At 40.0% G+C, this 23,927-nt stretch overlaps 1 protein-coding gene across 1 annotated transcript in view; it reads right to left on the bottom strand.

Moving 5' to 3' along the window:
- Positions 1–23,927, bottom strand: part of MMRN1 (multimerin 1) — a 44,808-nt gene that overhangs the window by 16,275 nt on the left and 4,606 nt on the right. Inside the window, exons 2-4 of the mRNA XM_084263084.1 lie at positions 11,340–11,459; positions 8,941–9,047; positions 3,434–3,532 (exon numbers count right to left, since the gene is read on the bottom strand). Coding sequence (XP_084119210.1) covers positions 3,434–3,532; positions 8,941–9,047; positions 11,340–11,459 — 326 coding nt within the window. The remainder of the gene's footprint in view (positions 1–3,433; positions 3,533–8,940; positions 9,048–11,339; positions 11,460–23,927) is intronic.

Below are 23,927 nucleotides of genomic sequence, written 5' to 3'. Positions count from 1 at the left end.
TTGTTCCTTCAACACTTCAGCCTAAATGGCCTGCCTTAGACACATGATGTACTACCCTACACAACCCAGGCCACACTGTGACTTAATAAACTGCTATGCAAGAGATTCTTTAACAGTACATACAAATACTTGCTAGTGTAAATTTACAGTATTGCTATTGATCTTGTGTCACTTTTCATTATGGCAGAAGTATCTAGTCCCATGGTAGCAAACAGTTATAATCAGAAATCAAGTAGAAGCACAGGGACCTAAAGACTCCTCACACAAGTTTTACATAAAAGGGCATATTCTACTGACTCAACATTTATTCTTCAAAACCAGTCTATAAAAAATAAATACATCCTATCTAACCTGATATCATTTAGGTAAATCCAGGAAATGCACTAAATGTACCCAAGACAGTACAGATGAAGCATGCCAACACCCATAAGAATGCTCTCCTGTAGAGTCATGTCAGATGTAATATTCATAATTGGGAGAGCCTGTTGAATAAGCCTGGCTGCTTTAGGTTCAGATGTTAGCATCTCCAGCTGCTTACTTTGTCTGTGGTGTCTACTTGCAGGCACATAATTGTGTTTATAACTGAACTACCTAGTTTAGAGGCTGGCAATTCTCCCCAGTGACACCATGGAGAGAAGCCACTGCTGGATCTTCTTTGAATACTCTTCATCATAATATTACTCTGACAGGTCTAGATGCTTCTGCTCCTGGTTCAAATTGTTGCTATGAGAAAGTGATTTGCATTCATGGTTGCCTTATGCAAAGTCCTGAGCCCAAACAGATAATTAATCTGCAGGGTGCAATGCTTTCCCCAGTTTGGTTTCTATTAGTTCCTACTGAAGGGGAAGACAACCTGCATAGCTGAACCTGAAGGTGAGGTTTTTAAGTGGCATTGCTGCATAGTGGGAGCTGGAAATCTGGCTTGCAGAGTCCTGGCAGCTGCTGGTGGAATGACAGACCAGAGCAGTCTGCCCCAGGTCATGGCAGCCAAAACAGGTCTCTCTCTCCTCCTCCTAAAATAGTCCCATTTGATTTTAAAATAACTAAAAAGCAATTAGCCTGGAGCTCTGAGATTCTAATTTCAGAATTATTTTTCAGAGCAGAATTCCCACTAAAACCAGTGGCATGTTTTAATGCTATATTGATCAAGCTCACTTTTTCTCATCTGCTTTGCTAGACAACAATCTCCTCTCTCCAGCAATGGGAACCTTGGTTGTTCACACAATATCACCAAGGGGAAACAGCTTTCTCCTTTCTAACTCTCATTTGAAAATACCTTTCTCTATCTCCATGCCAGAATCAGTTTTTTCCTTTCCTGCCTATGCTTTCTAATTTTTGTATTTGCTGTCTATTGTGATTTAAATTAAAACACACATATGGATATAAACATATCCAGGTGTACTGTCTCCATAAAACCCTGTGGCAGTCCGAACTCCAACATCCTGTTCTCCCAGCATGCAGGAATATCCCAACACCAGAACAGTCTATTGACAATTGCATAATACAGACCTGAGCACAGAACTTTCCTTATTATCTGGTTCCATAAAATGTTTGTGGATATAGGCCAACTGTGTGAGTGACAAAAACATAGTGTGTAACAGCTCATGATTACACAAAAAGCCAATGTAAACACCCATAATCAAAGCATCAACAAATTATAAGGAAAGGGAAAGTAGTAAGAAGGCTCAAGGAACATGCCTCCTTTGTAGACTTTTACATCTTGTCCATCTTCTGGCTCCTCACCATGTAAACCACAAGCTCATCTGACAGTATTTAGAGACTGCTGCAACACAATTTGTGTATAATTTGCCATCAAAGGTTTACCTGAAAGTGCAGTCTCGCTCACTGCTAGCAAGTATATCATAAGCAGAGAATAATTTTTTTAAACAACTTCCTTATTCAAGTATATTTCACATATTTCTTTTGCTGTTATTTGAACAAGATAATAGAATCATAGAATTGCTTGGGTTGGAAGGGACCCCAAGGATCATAGAGCTCCAACCCCCCTGCCACAGGCAGGGACACCAACCTCCAGCCTGGATCTACACAAGGTTGCCCAGAGCCACATCCAACCTGGCCTCGAACACCTCCAGGGATGGGGCATCCACCACCTCTCTGGGCAGCCTGTTCCAGCACCTCACCAGTCTCTCTGTAAAAAAACTTCCCCCTAGATATGCAGATTGTCAGCAGTTCTCCAAGTAGGCAGACTTTCTAAATAGTTCTGCTTTATCAACAACTCTATACCCTCAAAGGCATATACATCTTCCTTCAGGTGGTACAGACTGGAATATAGCATAGTCTGCCAACTACTTGAATAACTCTAAATCATTGATACCTTTTCATGTTTCTTTAGAGTGAACAGTTAATATTCAAACTGTGGTTAATTGAAATGATCTGATAAAGCAGGATTGTTTCTACTCCCAGTTCAGTGATGGTGCAAACACACCTAGAGTGAATAAAATTCTATCCCCATAAATACTTCTGCAGACAAACACGAAATTAATTTTCTGGAACCTTTGTGCTGGTAAACTTTAAATCATGCATATGGTAATGGAAAATAAATATAAGGAGAAATGAGCACACCCAACAGTTCCAGGAACTAAGAGATGAAGAAGCTTTTCATGCAGCAGTCACCTAAGGTAGATTTTCAATGTAGCTCACTATTTAAATGAAAGCATTATTTTTACTAACTATCTCTTACAGTGCTGACATCTATACATAACCTTGTAAGAAAACACTGGCATTATATTCCAAAATAAAATGGTTTAGATAGGCTGAAGAAGTAGCGAGGATATGAACAGTGCAATAAGAAACAGTCTCAAACATCCATGGTAGAAAGCTGTAACTGTCCCTGTGTTGCTTAGTCATCTGATCATCCTAGGTGGGGTAGCTTAAAAACAACACCTAAGCTGCCCTTGCTAAACTTTGGTGCATCCTTGTACTGATTTTGAATAAAGCACCAACTTTTACAAGAAGATATATAATGATAATCCTGTATTCAGGCAATTCAAGTAACATCACTACATTTTCTTTTATGACCAATGCTGTTCTATACTGTTCCTAGATTTGGGGGGGGTTCTGGCTGAGTTGGTTTTGTTTTGGGAGTTTTCCCCTCTATTTTTTCTGTTAATTCATCTGTTTTACTCAGTAATACAACACCTTAAATATGTCTATGCAGAATGAATTTTCTAGTTTGAATCTAGTCCCAAGACACTCCATAAATGCTAAGTTACTAGTACCTTTAAAGATCAGTTTCTTCTGCTTATCTTTATTAGAGAAGCATACTGCTGAACCATGACTGCTAGAAACCATAACCTTTCCTTCAGGTGCCTTCGGCAGACAGGGATCTTTTTCTCAAATTGTTTTTGCAGGGATCTTAGTGAGTCACATGGTCAGTGATTGGGCTGGGGTGATAGTAATTATAACAGCTGACCTGGCCCACTAGGGTCCTGAGGAGCTCCTGGTGTCCTCTCACTGGCAGTCCTGCTGCTTTCAGCCTGGTTGCTGTGTATAAGTGGTGGTTGCTCTTGAGCTATAAGAGGGAGAAAAAGGAAAGAGTGTGAATGAAACACTGAACATGACAATCAGGATTCTGACACAAATACTTTCTCTCTATTCTAAACCTTTACCAACATGTAATCATCTGCAGTGGTTTTTGGTGTTTGGGGTTTTTTTTTTCTTAAATCTTTGTGCATCTATAACACAGCACAAAGCCACATTGTGGAATACAGCAAATGGCTTTATAAATGACTTCCTGAGACCGGCAGGGGTTGGTGCTATTACTAAAACATCAGAACTTGCCCTATAACAAAAAGAATTTTGAAGCCTCCAGGGCAAAAATTCTAGAGGAAGATTTTAGATCAATAAAAAACATCAATACTGAGACAACATAGAAATTGTCAACTGTAAAATTAATTATGTTTTTTTCTATAGCTACAAAATCAGTCACATTTGTTAAAACTTTTTTGACAGATTACACAAATCTTCAGCCATGTAAATCTTCCCACTAAAAACAGTGGTGATATTAGAATGTTGCAGCACCTAAGAAGGAAAAACCATTTCAAAATGTAATTAAATTCTGAATTCCATCAGATGTCATCTGAGGTTTCTGATTAGTAAATACATTTGAAAACTTCATGAAGCAAAAAGTTTGTAAATATTTCTTCTTGTCATGGCAGATGGAGATTTTCTGTGTTTAATTTACATCACAGCCAAAAGACCCCAAAACAATTCGCAAAAAAACTGGATTAACATAATTATTATTTCAATATCATAGTTGAGGAAACTGAAGTCCAGAAACACAAAATGCCTTCACGCACAAAAAGGTGATGAACAGCTGACAGAATTGGCAACTGAACTGATTTCCACATTCCTGAATTATTTCTCTAGCCACTAGGCTAAACTGTGTCACTTTCACTTCATTATAATTTCAAAATATTAAATATGGATGAAATAGTTTGTAAATTTGCTAGTGTAAATTCATCCCTATTTTTATGACTGCTGAGTTCATGAGATATTTTGAAGTGGATGTTCTTCCAGCTGGAGCACATCTAATGAATGCCACTTGTGGCACTGATGTAATTTCCAATCTTTAGTCCAGTACAAGCAGAACAACTTAAGTATAGTGAAATTATTTTCCAGTTCAAATGTTAAAAGCTAGTCTAGTCATAATGTGAGTTTCCAAGGCAACAGAATAAAATGCTGAATCAAGAAATTCCCTGTTTCATCAGCCTCTTAGCAGTATATATGAGGATCAATAGATTACATTTAAGGATGATACAAGGTGTCTTCGGTTGTAAATTAAGGTGGTGGTGAGTAACAATTAGGTCAGGACCTTAAAGGAAATTATCTTGTGGACTGAAAGTTTCATAGGATTCGTTGAAATTGGCTGATAAAAAACACAAAGTCATCAAATACTTATAATTTCAATAGCCTCTGTTATCTTTCTGTGGCATGGTTATTGACAAGAGTTAATACTTGCATTCAGCCCAATTCATTACACGGGATTTATCAGCTGGTGATGTGACAATATAATCTATGACAAGGGAATCAGTTACTTGCCTGTGATAAAGACCACTGATCGATGTCTTTTTATTCTTTCATTTACAGATCTTTCTGTTGCTGTAAATGCATTCACTGTCAGTTACTGCTACAGACACCAGATTTTTTTTTTTTTTTTATACTATTCATCTTATCTTTCATCTTCCCTGTTAAACCAACTGCCCCACTCACAGCTTCACACTGTGGAATACCCAAGCCCTTTTAGTTTGACTCACTTCTAGAGTTTCAAGGATATATATTTATCAGTGTGTCCTTGCTTTAGTAATGATCTAAACTCTTCTGATAATTTAATCACTGTAAGACCCAGGACATAGTATCCTTTTCTCACAGCAAATCAGGAATGAAACAAGCCAGTAGTATGTTACACTGTTTCTAAAAGCAGAAACGATTGTAGCCAGTGGTGTGAACACACACAAAATCACCCAGATGCAATACCTCGTATCCCACAGTTATTAAATTTCATCACTGTATAGGAAAGGTACCTCTCAGGCAGCATTAGAAATTCAGGGTTTTGGTTTGTAAAGCAAATTCAGAAGAGTGACTGTCAACATAGTTTCTCCTACGTTACACCTCCAGTGTGTTGTAGTCCTTTTCCAAAGGAACCACTCTGACACATCATATGGTGATGAAGTCTTCTGTGCTCCTTGGTCCCACTACTGAGATTCCCCATCCTAGATGCTAAACAGCAGCAGATGTGATGGGAGCACCGGACTGAAACTCTAATATATGTAATACTCTCTAGGTTAGAAATTGCCATCAAATGATTTGTATTTGAGACCTTTTAAAAAAAAATATGGATACATTAAGCTCAGTCTAAAAAGATAAAAGAAAAATTACACTTTTAGACCCACCATATAGGTGCCATTTAAAATAACAGCAACAAAAAAAGCAGCAATTCAAAATGCTGAGCAATAAGGAGTTCTTCCAGCTACTCCAGGAGCTTCAGGGTTCTTGGCACTTCTGAATACCATGTAGCACACATAGAAGTTTAACATTAGGCTCCTATCACTGAATACCTTGGCCTAGATGTATAATTCATTGTCCCATGTATTTTTAAACACAGCATGCAAAATGATTTCAGGGAATATTAAAATTATGGAAATTGGATCTTTTTCTCTCAATATATCTTTGATGAAGCAGGAGTGGCTTGAAGGGGAATCCCTGTGGGGAATTTGGTAGTTTTCTCCAATTCCCTGTGTTTCAAGGTGAATTGCTACCTTTTGTCTGCAGCTCACCCCACACAGAGGAGAGCAGATAGCACTCGCTCCTGTGTGGAACGTTTTACAGCCATCTGCTGGAGAAACGGCATCGCTACCCTGCACAAGAATTCAGTGCTAAAAATGGTTATGGCATTGTCAGCAACTCTGAGAACCAGCCATTTGCTCTCCTTCACAGCCACGGAAGATGAACATTAATCCATATACATTAAGTCACCTTAGCCTCACCCCACAGCAAAGCTGAATTTGAACACAGTGTGAGCTACATTTCAAGATGCGTCTTCCAGCTCTTGAAATCATTTGTGACACACAATATAGTGTTCAGGGTCCACATGTGCATGAGCAATCTGGGATTTCTTCCCCTCAGACATTACTACATGCAACATTTTCTCCAGCTTAAGGACCCAAAGTTAGAAAGAAGCTGTGATTAGTACAGCTGACATGTCACAAACTTTGCAACTTGCAACTTACAAGTCCTTTAATTTTTACATTTTGCCCCCAGTTAAGCATTTGATACTCCCAAATCAAGATAATGATGTTTGTTTAATTGTCCATATTGTGCTGTTTCATGACACTTGTCAGAAATTACGTCTACATTTTTCCTGTCTTAAAAAGTTTACTGTAGAATGGCATTGTTCGTGATAAGCTAGGATCCATGTCCTATCCAATTTAGTCATGTGTTGCCACATAGGAAGTAAAATTAGAAATAGCAATCCAAACATGTCTCTTCCCAGGGACTCTTCTCTTTCTCACTAATACATCACCTTGAAAAGCATTGGTAACCAAGCAGTTACAAGACTACCAAATATGGTTTACAGATGTCTAGTAATAACTATCAGATGGTGACAAGTGTTTCCTTCTGCCTAGACTACCAGACTGAAATAGTTGTGTACGATTTCACTTGGTTTGAGATAGAAGCTAAACCAGAAGGTGTTTTGAATTAGCATTTGCTACAAGTAACCCACATCACACCAACAGCGCCTTCCCAGGATTTAAAACATATTGTCAGAATACCCCAGTTCCCTTGGCACAGAAACCCTTCAATAACAGCTCTGTTGTTGAGCAGATCAAGTGCAGGGAGGCCAAGCTCAGGGACTCCAGAGAGCCCCAGTCAGAGCTTACAATTTCCCTCCCGCCCCCCACCGTGGCAGAAAGAGTGCCTGAAGACAGGGCTATCGGGCTCCCAACTGTTCGAGTTCATTAGCTGACATCCCTTCCTGGGAATTGAATAATACAGGCAGGGGTTGTGCTGGTGGTCTGCTCCTCATGGGAGGCAGGATTCCAGAAGCACGGAAGAGCCTTTCTGGCATAACACCTTTCATCCCAATCTCTTTAAGCACTTCTACCAGCATTAATTAATTAAATATCCCAGTGTCCCTGTGAGATAAATGTCATCTCAATTTTCTAGATGGGTAAACTTTGGTATGCAGATTATAAGTGACTTCCCCAAGTTATTCAGCAAGCCAGAAGAGGTTTGAAAATAGAACCCAGGAGATGTAATTTCAAACCCTCTTCTGTAACACTTGACAACATATTCCTTTATTCTTGTTTTTACACAGATGCCACTACAAATTGAGTTATACAGCTTTTTTTTTTTTTCTTCCTGGTCAGTGCTTCCCTGTTGTTTGGATGCCATTTCAATTTTATCAACTGTAGACTCACCCTTCAATAAGCATTTTTAATCTTTTTTTGCTAGTGTCTGCGTTTTTTAAAAGCAAACCTTTAAAACATCTCATCCATGCTCACTGGCCAGCCTTGCTGAGTGTGCCTTGCATTAATATCTGACTCCATGCTCAGCTGCACAGAAGAGAGTTCTGTGCCTGCTGAGGTTCTGGCTCTTCAGCATTGAAATTTCCCCCCTGGACGTGAAGAACAGTGATTTCTCTTCATTCCTCCACATTAATTTTTAATCACAGTCTCTACTTTACCACTGCTGATTGAATTCCCTACCACATGTAATGGCCTTTCTTCTAATATTCATTAATTTAAAATATGTATGCTGATGCCATATCTTATTTTTCAAGGGCAGCTTGTTTAAGGCCAGCAGCAAAGAAATAGCTATTATACAGATGTTAAACTACAGTACATTGATATATCTTTGATCACCAGGGCAGAGGTAAAACACTATTCCCTCAAAAAAGGGCACAATTACACAGGGATCATGTGTAATTCAGGCACTGTTGAAGTGAGCAACAGAAGTCCTACTCAATTCAGAGAGAAACAAAGTTGAAACAAATTATATCATGTCTAAAATATATTCTTAGAGCCTGAAGCTGAAAGCCAAGAGTCACAGTGCTGTAGATTAATTTTACAGCAAGTATTCAATATAGGACCTGGATTTAATATAACCAGCACTGCAATACTCAATAACTAAAAGGTCAAAAGTAGAGATGCATTGAATGCAAACTCTGCATTGCAGCAAAATACTAATTTAAAAGATTTTATGAGTTTTATTTGGAGTGGAAGAAATCTGCTCTGGAAACTCACTTGCAGCTAAGAGTCCACATCTCAAAGCATTTCAGTTTGCTGTGCATTTTTAATGGTTTTACATTAACAGGAAGAATTGTATTAATTTTCAGCAGAGCTATTGGCTCACAAGCCAGATTGAACTGCTTTAGGCTTGCTGAAGTGAATAGTTTCAAATCCTGACAATTCTACTCACCTTTGGGCTGGCAGTTTTGTCCACTGTACCCAGGACAGCACTTCCACTCTAGTGATGTTACTATTCTATGTTTGACTCTGTAGGCTTGCTGTGCTGTTGCCTGGGACCTGCAAAACAATACCATTGTGAGTTTATTTTAGGTGGCCCAACAAGTGGTGTAAGATGCCTGTATATAAGTACATTATGTTATCTTACATGTCAAATGTATCCTTTCATTAACTGCCTGAAACATAGTGAAGTCTTAGTAGGGTTTGGTGTTTCAATAGCAATCCCAGTGTTAATGTTTCAACCTTCAGATCATCTGCATGGGTTTTAAAGGAACCTGGCATGTCTGTTCAGTACTCTCAGAGAATCTCTTCAATCTCTTATTCCTGAATCTCTTATTCCGAAGTCAAATACTGCTAACTTTTATGGAAGATATTACAATTAATATTTACTAAGCTGGAAAGAATAAGACAAAAAAGCAATTGTGAAATACTGTTTCCTGTGAAACCAGTGAAAAAAGCATTCACAATGAATACATGCCGTGTTGGTTCACATTTAGTGCACACTGGAAGCATTCCATTATGATTATTTTAAACAAGATCATACAAACATTAATCTGATAAAGTGTAAAAATTTCCACTCTGGAAGTTAGTGAAAGGAGGGTGTTCGTATGGAATTGGGATGCCTCAGTTATTACGGTTTAAGAATGGAAGTGCAGAGGCAGTGACAATTTCACTTCTGTGTTCCAACACAATCTGCATAACCTGGCCATACCCATCACTTCTTTTAATGTCACAGAGAAGTAAGTTTGGGAGGAACAGACTGCAGAAGGGCATACAGAAGAAACTAAGCAGAGCAACACTAATTGTTCTTTTAATATGTTAAATGCAAAGTTTGAATAAAAAGAATTTTGCACAGTTAGCTAGTTGCTAAACACTGCCATGAAGTACATCTCCAATCTCAGAAAGCACAATGATAAAATGGTTACAAAATTGTTTTGGACAAACAATTGTCATCTAAATAATTCCAGAAAGGGTGAAAAATTTTAAGACTGTCAGTCCAAAAAATATCCTCTCAATGAATTAAAAAATGACACCTTGTTTTACACTGTAGTTAATCTTGTCACCCCTTCACAAGGGATGTAATATTATACATATTAAAATTCATAGCAGCTGGCAGGAGCTTTGTACGTGCCCCCAACCAGCTTTCCTTCGAGAAATCACTTTTTCAGTAGCAAGAACTCAATAAAGATTAAGGTGAACTGAAATCAAGAGGGTTCTCAGTTCTTTTGCTGTATGGATGTTCTTATTTAGTGATAAAACTACCTTATTCCACATTGCATAATCTATTCCTGAAAGCACTCATAAAAATGAAGTGTTCATGAAAGGAGTTAATCAGGAATACCTATTTTAAAAAAACCCTTTCCACATAGACAAGACCCAGAACCGTGTATGAGACACCCCTATTCTGGAGCAGCGCAAGGAGCTAATTTTCCTACCAAAAAAATTGCAGTTATTGTGAATCTTCCAGAATGAATCAGGAAAAAGTAAAAAGAGGTGGGGGTGTGTACACATGCACAACATCTCCACCACAGGGTACATTCCATAGTTTTGCAACACCATCAACTATATTTCAGAGTCACCAAATTCTAAGGAAACTATTTCCGGTGTCACCTCAAAGCTTTAAGCATGTTCTGCCATACCACCTAGAGGACAATTTTCAGAGCAGTCAACCTGACTTACAAGAGGCTTTTGAAATTTTTCAAGGGAAAATACATTACAACTTCTGTTTCAGTTTACCATTTTCTAGACCCATGCATTAAAACCCAACTTCATTTACTACTGAAAGCTTATGTTCAGAAAATAGAACAAGGGACCCAAAACACAAAGGAAAAACTGCATATTTGACAGGCTCATTATTTACAAATTTTATCCGGGCCAATTAGTTTTCTCAGTTCACTGTCTGACCAAAGCTCTTCCAGAAATAAACATGCATCAGGGAGATAACAACAAAATTATTTATGCCTCTCAGGGGAAGCTTTTTGCTCCAACAAAGCATAAAACTGCACAGAAAGGATTTTCTTTCCCATATGTTCTTTAAACCTTTGTGCATGTGCACCTTTCCTTGCAATACTCCAGAAGAGGGGAGCAGGCACGGGGCTTACTTGAAGACTTTGAACTGATCAGCAGGTACCAGAGTGAAGCTATGTCAAGCATGTATTGTGGAGTTAAAGGACATGTCCCATTCATGAACTTTTATACTTGCTATAGGGACATGTTAAAATGAGACCTGAAAGCATGCTAATCTGCTTCCTCCTGTTTTCATTTTTAAATTCTAAAATAATGGTTGCATTAATTATGCAGCTGGTGATAACTGAAGTATTTCAAGTACTCTTTCTTCCTAGTCCTACACACCTCTGAGCACAGGATCCAATACGTGGAGTGCAAGGCTTCACTCTGCCTGATGAGAACGTTTCCAGGTTGTCCACTACTACTGTAGGTGAAAGTCTGGTATGAACATAAGCACACCAGTTCCTGTAAGAGATAGAAGATACATATAATTAAAACTACAGATAATATTTTCTACAATATGGGGATACTGGAAGGGGAAGTTAAACCCATAATTTAGCAATACACTTAAGTTACGAAAATTGAGTTTGTTTTCTCTCAGACTGCCAGTGTACTCTCAGGCTACCCATTAACAATAAAGAAAACAGGCAACGATTTCTCCACCTCTACATATATTTATACTGCAAACCTAAACTTTTCTTTGTGAATGTGAGGCACCAAGTATAAAGAAGTTCTTACAGACTGCGGTAATGACAGGTCTTAAACTACACCAATATTTCAGACTATGAAAAAATTTAAAGGGTTGTTTAGTAAGGCTTTTAACCAACCATAACTTTCACTTTATGAATGGACATCTCTACTCTTACTCCCTTTCCCCAGCAATAATGTGAGACTGCGTTTTGCGGTGCGCTGAGAGGTGAAAGCCACACACGACAATGATGTGCCACAGCTCCATACTTGCCTACACCACTAGCCACCCACCCAGAGAAGAAAGCCACATACAAAATGATTTAACTGTTGATCACTCTAGCACATGACATAGGAGCTAGCAAGTGCAAGGCCAAGTTTGCACTGCAAGAAATCACCAACTGTGAAATCAGATTTAGAAACCAGGCAACGGTAGATGCTGCAGTAGAGAATAGAATTAAGTAGAAAACAAACTAAATAATGGCTCAGGACAGATTTGTACAGGGAATTTGTGCTTCATATCTACTGAATTGGAAGCAAGCAGATAAAGGGGTGATTTTCAAAGGCTTTTGGCCAGTTCACTCACCAAAATCTTCTGGAGGAGAGGGAAGGAGGGAAGCAATCTGTCACATAGTAACAGGTTAGATCCTGTTACAGATTAATAAAATATTAGAGAGGTGAAAGACTAGCTAGCTTTTTCAAGAAAGAGTTCATCAGCAGAATCCCCCATGAATCTGTAACAAACATTATATTTATTATATTATTAATAAGGGGAAAAAGTAAGTGAATAGGGAGATGACAGTTATAGAGAGCTATATACAATATTATTGCATAGTAAGCTCAAAGATGGTCTTAAAGAATTGTGGAAATATCATACTGAATTTCCAGCTAATTAATTGTCAGAAAAGGGTCTTGCAATGCAGTGTCTGGCACAAATAGAGAGCCTTATATAGACAGCACAACTACCTAAATTAACTATCACCAGCATATCTTGGAGACATTGTGATTTGCTTCTTGAATATGCCAATTTTGTATTAAACTAGTGACTCAAATACATAGAATTATTAGAGAAGGACTAGAGAAGAAATAGAAATCACTGCTCTTTCAGTAAATCAACTCCTTGTTGCTGCATGAGTTTACAGTTAGCCCACAGCTTGAACACAGAATTCCAATCCTAAAGAGAGGTGACAAAACAGGCACAAACAGAAAATGAAAAGCAGGTGGGATGGGAAGTCAAGGCCTTCATTATTCAGTTAGTCTTGTTATGACCAAGAGACACCAAAACAAAACAGGTTTAACGGGAAGAAAAAACCCAAACCAACAAGGTCAGCGTAGTGTTTCTATAAATAACCAGTGCCAGATTAGGAAGTTTGGAAAGACAATATTTAAAAAGCTGTTAAATGATTTCATGAAAGAAAACGCTTTTAGAGTGGTGATGGTTTGGGTTGTTTTTTTTTTTTTAAATATGAAGCTGGAGCTATAACTCTATGTCCCCCAGCTGCAGTTTGGAAGGCATCCTGAAGAAATTATTATTGTTTTTCTGACAGCGGAACAAATATCTGTTTGGTCTAGTAGTACTTACTGAGGGGGTGGGTCAAAATTAGTAGAGCCTCTCTCAGTGGCATATATTACCCATACTGAAACATATTTCATTTTTGACTTGGCAAGTTAGTGCTAAAACTTTGTTTCAGTTGTAGGGCTGGTAAGTTTGCAAATATTTCCAAACCAATATTTGCATATGAGAAATTAAAGTTAGTCTTCCTGGGTCATGCTTTGCTGCTAACCTTTGCTTCCCATTGTAGTAGCTCTGCTATAGTGTTTCATAATCCAGTAAGGAAATGTATATTTACTCAAAGTCGGTATTTGCTATGGGCTCCTTACAGAGAAAATCAAAATACAATTAAGACCAGATTAGTTCCATTTACTTAACTGGCATTAGTACAGATTTACACCATTTCAAACAAAAACAATAGCACAACACAGTACCAGTGTCTATCCTTAAGTGATTGCTTCTGCTTACTGTGATCCTAGCAGTATACTCACATTAAATCAGTAGTGCTTTCCTTGGAAAATGATGCCTGAGAAAACAGCAGGATAAGCTGGGAAGAAAGATGCTAAGTACAGCCAACAGGCTGAACCTCTCAGTATTTCTGCTGCCAGCACTGTAGTGCTCCCTCACACAACACATTGCTTAATTGAGGAATAATGTGTTTCATATAAAATGGGGTCTTATTGAGTCTCTTTGATCTGATCTTGCTCACTCACTCTCCACTTCCTTGAGAATTTTCATTAGGATAATATTTTCTTTTAATTGGGTATAAAAAGGCTGTGCTTTTGTTTGATGCTTCCTTTGTGTTCTGTCTCCTCTAGCTATAGCCTCTTTTTCTGTGTGTATAAATTAGAGACTCCATGAATAAATATTTGCTGAAAATTAAATGCAGCTCTCAAGCACAAACTTCAAGATTAGGTACTCTTCTCACTACCTCTTTGGAAGCCAGGAAAAACTCTATGCAAGTTTGAGACCCATAAAATTGGCAGAATGAAAAGAAGATTTAAATCTTTTCTGTTCTGCAGAGGCATGATGAAGTAACTTACACCACCTCTCTGTTCAGGGCACATAGGTTCTTTACAATTTCCAGTATCACACAGAGACTAGCAGTACTAACTAAACAATAATATTTGCAGTTAAACATTGCCAACAGCTAGTCAGAAAAACAAGCCTTGTGGCTCCATCCCTTCCAGCACACCACTGTAGCAGCAAAGCACCCCCTCTTGCCAGTGTGTATTCAGTCAGAGCAGAGCATGGCAAGGCACCTAGCGCCTTACAAACATGACCAAGAAGAAAGGTCTTCTATAGGGTTGCCTTACTGAGCAGCAGAGAACAGCATAAGCAGTGTTCCTCCCTAGCAGAAGGTGTGTCAGAAGGACAGTGGTAAGCACACAAACTAGGCACTGGCATCACCAGTAGCATGAAGCACCACAGCATGAGAGACAAGCAAGCAGCAGCAGGGTGAGATGAACAGGTCAGTTCACAGCCCAGCAAGTATCTGGCACAATCTCAATAGCCAGCCTCACCCAAAAGGGGAGAGTGATGAAGCCTGACCTTAAATAGAGTCCTTGCGCCATGAGTGTGGGTGGAGGTTTCAGGTGAGGCTGCTCATGGTCATTAGTGCTTATTGGAGTGCTCAGGGCGCTACTACTGAGCTCCTTTCTCACTACAAGCATGAGGTCTCATCCATTCAGCTGTAGTGAGGGTTCTGCATATTGATACTCAAGATTGAAAGCCATATTTTTCTCTAAAGTGCAGTACAGAGATATTAAAAAAACAAAACAAAACAAAAACCAAAAAACCAACAAAACAAACTATACAAATAGGATATAAATTACTTCTTAACAGATGCAGAAAGTGATACTGGGCCAGGCTGACAGTGGTCTATTCAGGAGCAGCTCTAAGCATAGTGGTTTGCTTACGATTTAAACTTGGTATAGAGAATGTAAGTATCTAAATTCCTGAACAAATCTCAGCAATTAACTGATGACATATAGAGTCTGATCAGAAGGCCTCTGAAGTGGTAACACCACTTCAAGCTACCATGCAGTACCTTGCTTCTGTCACTGTTGCAAGTTAGCTGTCTGCAAAGCGAGGAGCTAAGAGCCAACACCTGGGGCAGCTGGTTGCTAAGCCTGCTGCCTCTGAAAATCAAAAACTCAGATAGAGGAGTGTGCTTTTAAAATCTGGGCTAGAGTAAGGCAGCAGTGAAGTTAGGCCTTGAGCTTGTGCTCCACAGCCTGCGCTTTCTCCTTGCATGCAGACTTGACAGCTCACCAGAGAGAGGGATTAAGCAGAAAACATCTAGCAGTGTTCTCAGCGCTGACATTTTCTGCAGTGCATACAGTTGGGTGTAATTTTTGGTAATTGGATTCCATTTTACATCTGAGAAAATGTGATCAATGAAAAGATAAAACAATGAAAACAGGAATAAAAAGCAGTTGTAAAGTACATGAAAGCTGTGGAATACAGAGTTCAGTTTTAAAAAAAATCTACTTTTTAAAATGCATAATGTAAATCCACTCATTATCATTAATATTGAAGGTGGTTAGCTTCAAGGTAACAGCTATTGGAACTTGCCCATTTGGAGATGCCCTCCAAAGGAAAATATGGTACAATATATCCCAAATGTATCAGTTAAGGACTACTCTAGGCTTTTAAAGATAGTCTGCTGGTCTCTACCAAAAAATTTAACTCATCTTGAGCAGATTGTTTCTATTTAAAATATTTAACTCATTCTAAAGCTACATGAGTGGAATGTCTGAAGCTGTGGTTCTCACATGGCCCAGCAATCTTTGATCAGGCTAAATTGAAGGAAATATTCACAGCAAAAGAGCCCCTGGTGTGACTTATAATTAGGTTTATGCTACCAATGAAATAAGCTCATTAAGAGATGTTAAGAATGTAAATATAATTTTGAAATCAAATTGTCTGAAAAAATGTAGATTTGGAAATAGAAGATGAAGCGTGGCGGAAGAACTATGACAGGCTGATTTAATGCAAAGGCAGAACAGAAGACAACTGATTTGCATAACAGGACTTTAAACCTGAAAATCCTCTTTACCCTCCATGGAATAATATATTCCAGATCAGCAACACAGAATTCTAACATGCAGATTTTGTTGAGAGCTGCAGGAGCCTGGTGTTTCTTTTGCATTGAGCCTGATTTCAATCAGGAAAACTGTATTTAGAAACAAAACAAAATCCTCACAACATACAAAAGAAATCCAGCCTGAAGAGAGCAGTTTATGCCCAACTGGCATAAAGCCCATGTGGCAGATTTCATAGAATCGTGGAATCACAGAATCATTAATGTTAGAAAAGACCTAAGATCATCAGGTCCAACCGTCAACCCAACTCCACTACGTCCACTAAACCATGTCCTAAGTGTCATGTCTATATGTCTTTTGAACACCTCCAGGGATGGTGACTCCACCACTTCCCTGGGCAGCCTGTTCCAATGCTTGATCATACTCCTTGCTTCATCCTCCTCTTGCATGTATTGACCAGGAAAGATCACTGGTAGCAAAGAATAGGAGAGTGCCTCTGAGTACCTCTGAGGCCTTTGAAATAACATCTTTGCTTGTGATATTTCCAGTAGTATTTCCAGATCAAATCAAAATGCTGCTACCCCAGTGCTGCATCAAGTGTGGCTTGACCCTGTCTGAGACGTAGGGCATAGTACAAAAAGCAGCATTTGTTCCTTTTGCAACCAGTAAGCATCTCTGCACTGCAGGGTTGACAGGACTGCGTCCTCTAGGTTTTGTGGATGTGAATTCCAAGTCCAGAAGAGGTAACGGGCCATGAAGCCTGAATGTGAGGCTGGAGCAAAGCACCTAAAACTATTAGGGGGACCTGTATACATGGTGCCTTTAAGCCTGTCTCCAGTTTTTGGGTTCCTACACATCCTGTACAGCTTACTCAGATCTTGCGTCAATGCTCTCAGAAAAGTTTTCTTTTCTGCTTATACCAGTCCTGATTCTTTTTCCACTGAGAAAACATTCCCCTGAAGCAGTTCTTCAGCTCCACAATCCACCTAAATATAGAAAGGGTGCAGCCTGGTGCAGCAAGAGAGAGCTAGGCAATGCAAGTGAAGGCTGTGGCATCTTCATTGTATTTCAATGTTTCATTTGAAGATTGTCTCTTCTGAAAATAAACAGTCTATACCTCAGTTTTGAATTTTGCATTTGTGTGATGCTGTATAGCGACTGGGGTTGGACTAGATGATCTTTCAAGGTCAATTCCAACCCCTAACATTCTGTGATTCTACGATTCTGTGAAAATGTGTGAAATAGAAGTAGTTTTGGAACAATTGTAAGCCCTCACTGCATCCATGGCAAGATATTCAATCCCCAGGCTACATATGTACCAATAATGCACATTTCCCTCAGCTGGAAAAAAAAAAAAAAAAAAAAAGCTTATTTCTGAGAGCATAGAACAGATTACTGTAGTGTTTCCCTGTGTTCAGATGACTCATCCTCAGCGATTTATATCAAACTCATGATATGAAGATATATCTATACAGTGTGAATTACTGTGCAACATCTTGCAGCTTCAAAGGGATGCAATTTGCAGCAAAAAGCCACTCTCCTGTCTGCATAATGAAACCACATGGCCCACAGAAACCTGCCTTGAGATGCACAGCTAGGAGATGAGGGGTAGGTAATGTCTCAGCAGTAGTTACTCTTGTTTAAGTTTTTGTAAGCAGCAAATACAGTTTCTTAATTTACTGTGAAGTTTTCTGAAGCTGGACTTGACTGTATTTCATTGCTTTTAGACTGGGAAAGTACTTGGGACAGAAAAGTAGGTTAATATATTTGGAAAGACTGGGAATTTACATTTTCAGAGCCTTGTTATACATTCGAATAGGGTGTCCCTGCCCATGGCACGGGGTTGGAACTAGATGATCTTTGAGGTCCCTTCAACCCACAGCATTCTATAACTGCGTGAGTTTGTAGGATGAAACCCACCCCACTTGGTTTGAAGAAGCGGCATAAGCACCTGTGCTTACACATATCCCTGGCTCCTGATTCAGGCGACACCCAAGAGCCCTTAAACTCATCATTGCTTCCCTGGCGTGGTGCCAGCACTCTTAGAACCCTAATTCGCAATTAGCAGGGCTTATGCTCTGCTTTGCCACCTCGCTAGTGACAGCCCGGGTGCCCCCTCTGAGCTGCCCGCCCTCAGCCGGGAGGGGCGGGAGGCCCACCACGCCCCCCCTCCGCGGGCTGCCACCGCCGTCTGCCGGGCCGACGAACCGGCACCTGGCTGAGACCTTCCTCTGCCACAAAGCGCAGCCGGCTACCGGCTCTGCCGTGGGGCAGGCAGCGCCGGGCGCCGGTGAGAACGGCGGGAAGAGAGAGAGGCAGCGGGCGTGAAGCGCCGTGAGGAAGGGCGCGGCGGTGCGAGGCGCTGCCGAGCAGGGCCGGCAGGTGGCACCCGTTGCCCGCAGAGGCGGGAAGTTGCCCGTGACCGTTAACGTTGCTTCGCTTCGCGGCGCTAGCGGCGCGTAAGGCCCTGTGGGAGCGTCTGTCGGTGACCGCCACTGGGCTCGCTCCCGGTGAGGGAGCCGCGCCGGGTGGGTTTGTGGCCGTGTAAATTCAGGTACGGCCCGGAGCGGAGCTTCCTCGCTTCGTACGTGTCAGTGGCACCAGCGGTCAGGAAGAGCCCCGCCGCCCTCTGCTGAACGGGAGCATCTGAGGAGGTTGGCTACGGAGAGCAGAGGGCCTGCACGGAGGCGGGCAGCAAAGGGAGAAGATAAACCTGTTTAACTCCAAACAAGGAGTGCTGTGACTGCTTGCTGGCAAAGTTACCTGGCCTATGACAGGGTTGTACATATGTACAGGTTGTACATTTCAGACAATGGAAGTGTTTCCGTTTAACTTAAGCAGGTGCTGATCCAGTCCTCTTGACCCTTCAATACCTGATGTTGCTGAAAAGCAACGTACAATTTACACTAACATTGAAAACCGATAATTTCCTTTGGGCGAGGACCCCTTCCACAGCACATTTCCACTGCAAACTATTCTTTCCGTACATTGCCCAGAAAAAAACCAAACCCTCATAAAAAGTGCCATCTCCAGAGAATAAAGTACACCAGCACTCAATTGTTTCCACTTGCCTGTAAGCGCAGATCCATGTAAAGTGTCCTAAAGACACTCAACAGGAGAACCAGTGGCATTCGGGCCACAAAGGGTATGGATTTTGTTCTGCCCCTTTCATATCTGAAAATGAGTTATTTTTATCCGTGAGTAAATTAGATTACCTGGCTTTTAATAGAAATGCTATCGAATCAGCACAGCTGAACATTACTGAATCATGAAAATGAGATTATTGTGTTGCTGAAGAAATACAAAAGGACCCAGGCTTGGTGCCATTGTTAAAGTCCATGCAAAGCTTGGTGGTTGTGCCTCTTTCACATTGTATGCAATTTATTTGTGCTTCACAGTATAATTTATTAATTACTAATATCTATTTTACACCTGTTTACATTTTGTATTGTCCTTTGCACCTCACCAAAGAGGATGCTGAAAGATGCTATGAGCATCTGGAGTTGGTAGATGCCTTCTAAGGAGAGGCTGAGTGACCAGGATGGGGAAGGGGCAGTTTTGAGGGCACCTACCAGCAGGCACCAAGACCCTACAGAGAGGCTATTTAGAAGCTGGATCTAGACTCTACTCCGCAGTACATGGCAGGAGGGCAAAAGATAACAGGGTCAAATTGAAACAAGAGAGGTTCAGACTGAGTAGGAGGAACTAGTTCCCCATGAGGACCCCCCAGTCACCCGCCAAGTCTGGATGAGGAGAGATAATGTTGATGATTGACATAATGTAAACACTCAGATTATAAGGACAGAAAGCACCCTCACAAGTTTTTTGGGCTATTGCATGGGAAATCTGATTTTAGTTTCAATAATTTACACTTTACTAGGTGACTGCAGAGACCTCTCACCTTTTTTGATACAAGCAATACGGTAAATTCTGTGTCTTTAAATGAAAATTGGTCAACTTTCAAAAATATAAGCGCTCGTTCAAAGGGAAATTTTAAACCTGAACCAAAATCAGTTAAATTTTGGGGTTCATGGCCTAGCTTCCTTTGCTCTGAAATGCATGAATCTCACCTGAAATAATAATTTATTACTTACTAGTGACTGATCATAAACAAATCAAATTGGCTATTTGGTATGCTGTAGAATATAGTATGTCATTGCAAAATATGTTGTAAGATATGTTTTTATAGCTGAGAGAAATAGCTGACTTGTTGACGCTGAAGTATTGGTGGTGTGTCATCCCATTTGTTTAATGGGTTTTTTTCAGGACTTGGGGTCCTGACATTTTGTCCTGCCTACTACAAAACACAAATTCTACTCACATAATTCATTTCCTTTTTGTGTGTGCACAGTGCTGAAGCCTCGAACTGCGAACAGCCTCTTTGTCTCATCCAAGTTTTTATTTACTGTTGTGACCAACTGTGTGTCCCAGCTTGCGCTGCAAAAATTAACTCACGATTTCCACTCGTCTAGCACTTCACCAATCTGTTTTAGCATTTAAAACGTATTCTTGTTGGGAACCCGATCAGCTCTTTTAGACCTTATCTCCCCTTCTGTGTCCAGAACCTTTTGAAACAGCCAAGCTTTCCCACAGATAGAGTTTCAAAAAGATATCCATTAGTCTGCCTTGATAATCCACTAAAACACCTTTGAAAACCCAGAAAAGCTGCTCTTTAAAAAGGTCTTAATTCTATATGTTTCCCTCTGGAATATAATTTTGTTTTCCATCATGCAATTGACCTAGAGTACAAAATTCATTAAACTAGTTCTGGTCTAGTTTACTGTCAGTGCCTCTCAGATGACCTTCAGTGGTACTGTTTTTCAGTGGTTTGTTAATCCTTTTGTAACCTACAGAAAAGGACATTGCAGTGTGTCGGTAATGGCTTCTCCTCCTTGGGAAATACTGGCCAGGAAAAAAGCCTTTGTAAGTGACAAAATGAAAATGTTAAAAAGGGGATCCATTCCAATTCCAGAGGGGTGAAGGGTATTCTTTAGTCCACTTATAGTGTTGCTTTGGGCAGCTTCTCTTTTCTTACTTAGCTTTGTACTTGGTTTGCCGCTTAGTCGAACAGACCTGTATCTTTACATTGTCACTGATTGATTTCTTAGGGGCCTCTTGAACAAAAAGCATCTGAGGCAAAGTCCGTGAAATTCAAGGTGACTTGTTCCCCAGGCTTTTCCTCATGAACTATGTTGTTTTTTACCAGGAGTGTAAGACAGAATAGACACTTTGAGATTTGGCAGAAATACTCTTTTGAAAAACTTGCATTCTCCAACTGGCCATTAGGGTAAAGAATAATATATTAAAGGATAATGCCTTTGGAAAACATATGAGGACCCCTTGCTGCTGTTCTTTTCCTTGCCACATCTATCCTAGGAATTAACATCAGTTTTCTAAAATATTTTTTATATTCAGGTTTGTAAGCATGATTATTTTCTGTGCAGACTTGAGCTGTTGTTTCTGGTGTACCTTAAATGAAATGCTGTGAAGAATCAAATGTTTGCAGTGGCTGGGAGGTAAATCCTAAAACACTGTGTCCAGTTTGTTATGGTAATCCTAATCTTTGCAGTGGGGTGAAAAGACATGATGAGTAGGGATGGAAAACAGCCAGTTGCTAATCCTTGCTGTTCCCATGGCAGATGAAACAAAGAACGAGAACAAAGATAAGCAAGAGCATTAATGCAGTAGCTAGTGTAATGAGATGGACAGAAATTTTAATTATATTCATAAAAAAATTTCAGAAGTTATCTGTATAGTAGGGCCTTACCTGAATCTGAGCACAGAAAAACTAAATAACCAGACTCCAAGGAGGCTGAGAGAAAAAGATGCTGGGGCTTTTTGTCTAAATACATTCTGAGTGCCTCAAAGCAACCTGGGTGGAGATGTGCTATATTTCCTGTGCTACCAAAAAGATTCTGTCATGACCCTGCCCAGCCATCACTGCTGAAAGGCTGTCTCAGAAAACCAGGACTTTGGATTCTATCATTTCCTGATTTTTGGTCTGGTTTTCAGAACTCAGTATTTTATCACCTCGAGTACAGAATTGTAAGAACACGTTTACCATTTATCTCTCCAGAAGACAAAACCTCCTACAGAGTGTCTCCGTGAGGCAGTGCAAGTTGGGTAAACCATTTCCTGCAGTAACTGCTTCCCACCCAGGCACTGGAACCCCTTGAAAAGTCACCACCACGTTGGAGCAAACAGAGCCTGTAATTCATTCTGCGCATGGGGTATCAGCAGTGGAAAATGTTTTGTCAATGCATGGGCTATAATAGCACTCATAATTAAAAAGTCTATGAATCGGATGGACCTTGTGCAGCTCTTGCCCTCTATAGTCTGCAGTAGTACCAAATCTGCATACCACAGTGAGGTGCTTTGCTACTTCACACCAGCAGTCTCAGTCATCTTTTAATTGTTTTACTTCTCTGCTCAGCAAAGAACAGCCTCAATCTCTAAATACTTGTATCAAAATTCTCTTTGGACAGTGAACTTTTCTTGGTATCATGGCAGGTACATGGTTATAAAACTGCATAAATCCATCCTTTGCCTCCTTTAATCTGTGGATGAAATAGTAACCAAGTAATGAATTTCAGGATTTGGGTGAATGGTTTTCTCTGGTCTTTAAGTCTCTAGTGGGAGTCAGGCTCTGCTCAGCATGCATAGGAAAATTAGGTTGTGAGTTTACAGCCAAGAGTCAGGACTACATTCAAGATGCCGCTGGAGAAGAGGGGGGCATTGCAAAGGTCATGGCTGGAATGCAATATTGTGAGGACAAAAAACATTGCTTGTCAAACATCCTCTGACACTTAGCCACCAAGACAGTCTAAGTACCAGTGTAGGAGGTTTCTCCTTCCAGATCACAGTGAATATACCAAGTGAGGCAGAAACCTAAGTCATGCCTGACTATTTATTGTGAATGGAAAGTGATGCATAATCTGAAGAAATTGATTCAAGAATTGTTGTTCTCTCTGCTCCATTAAAAAGTGACATGATCAGAAGAGACTGAACCTTGCATTAGCTAGCCAGTTGAATCAGGTTTCTATGTGTCTTGTGTATTTGAACCATCTGCTGAGGTTAACCATTCATTTTAATTTGTCACTACACTAGAAACTCTACTGACTTGATACAGGCAAAAGCAATTTCTGGGAAGAAATGCAGACATCTGGTCATGAGAATGAAATATTTCAGCACTCCTACCACAGGTGACAGCTAAGCAAATCTGTCCCTGGTGCTGACTTTATTAAACGCTTCTGTGTTTAGTAATAAAATACTGTCACCTCACTGCTACTCGAGGTAATGGCAGGGAAAGTCTATGAAGACCCTCAGTGGATTTGTGATAATTGGAAAATGTGTAATATACACATATTAAGAAAAAAGAGTGATGTAGAGCCATCCAACAATGTGGAGATAGCTTAGTTAAATTTACAGCCTGAATGAATGTCTTGTGTATTCAGGAGCTGCCTTGAATAGTAATTAATAAAACTGGGTTCAGAACGAAAGGATGAGCATGCTAGTGTCAGACTTGCTCCATAGCACAAGTTATTTAAGATGCTTTATACAGTGAAATACTGCAATTCTCTCTCCACAGGCTAAAAAAGGTGTCTCTCACATGAACTCAGTTGAAAAGAACATACTATCAATTTCCTT

Source organism: Gallinula chloropus (assembly GCF_964237585.1).
Source record: "Gallinula chloropus genome assembly, chromosome: 4".
NCBI classification, from domain to species: domain Eukaryota; kingdom Metazoa; phylum Chordata; class Aves; order Gruiformes; family Rallidae; genus Gallinula; species Gallinula chloropus.
This window is presented reverse-complemented; position numbering and strand designations above follow the sequence as displayed.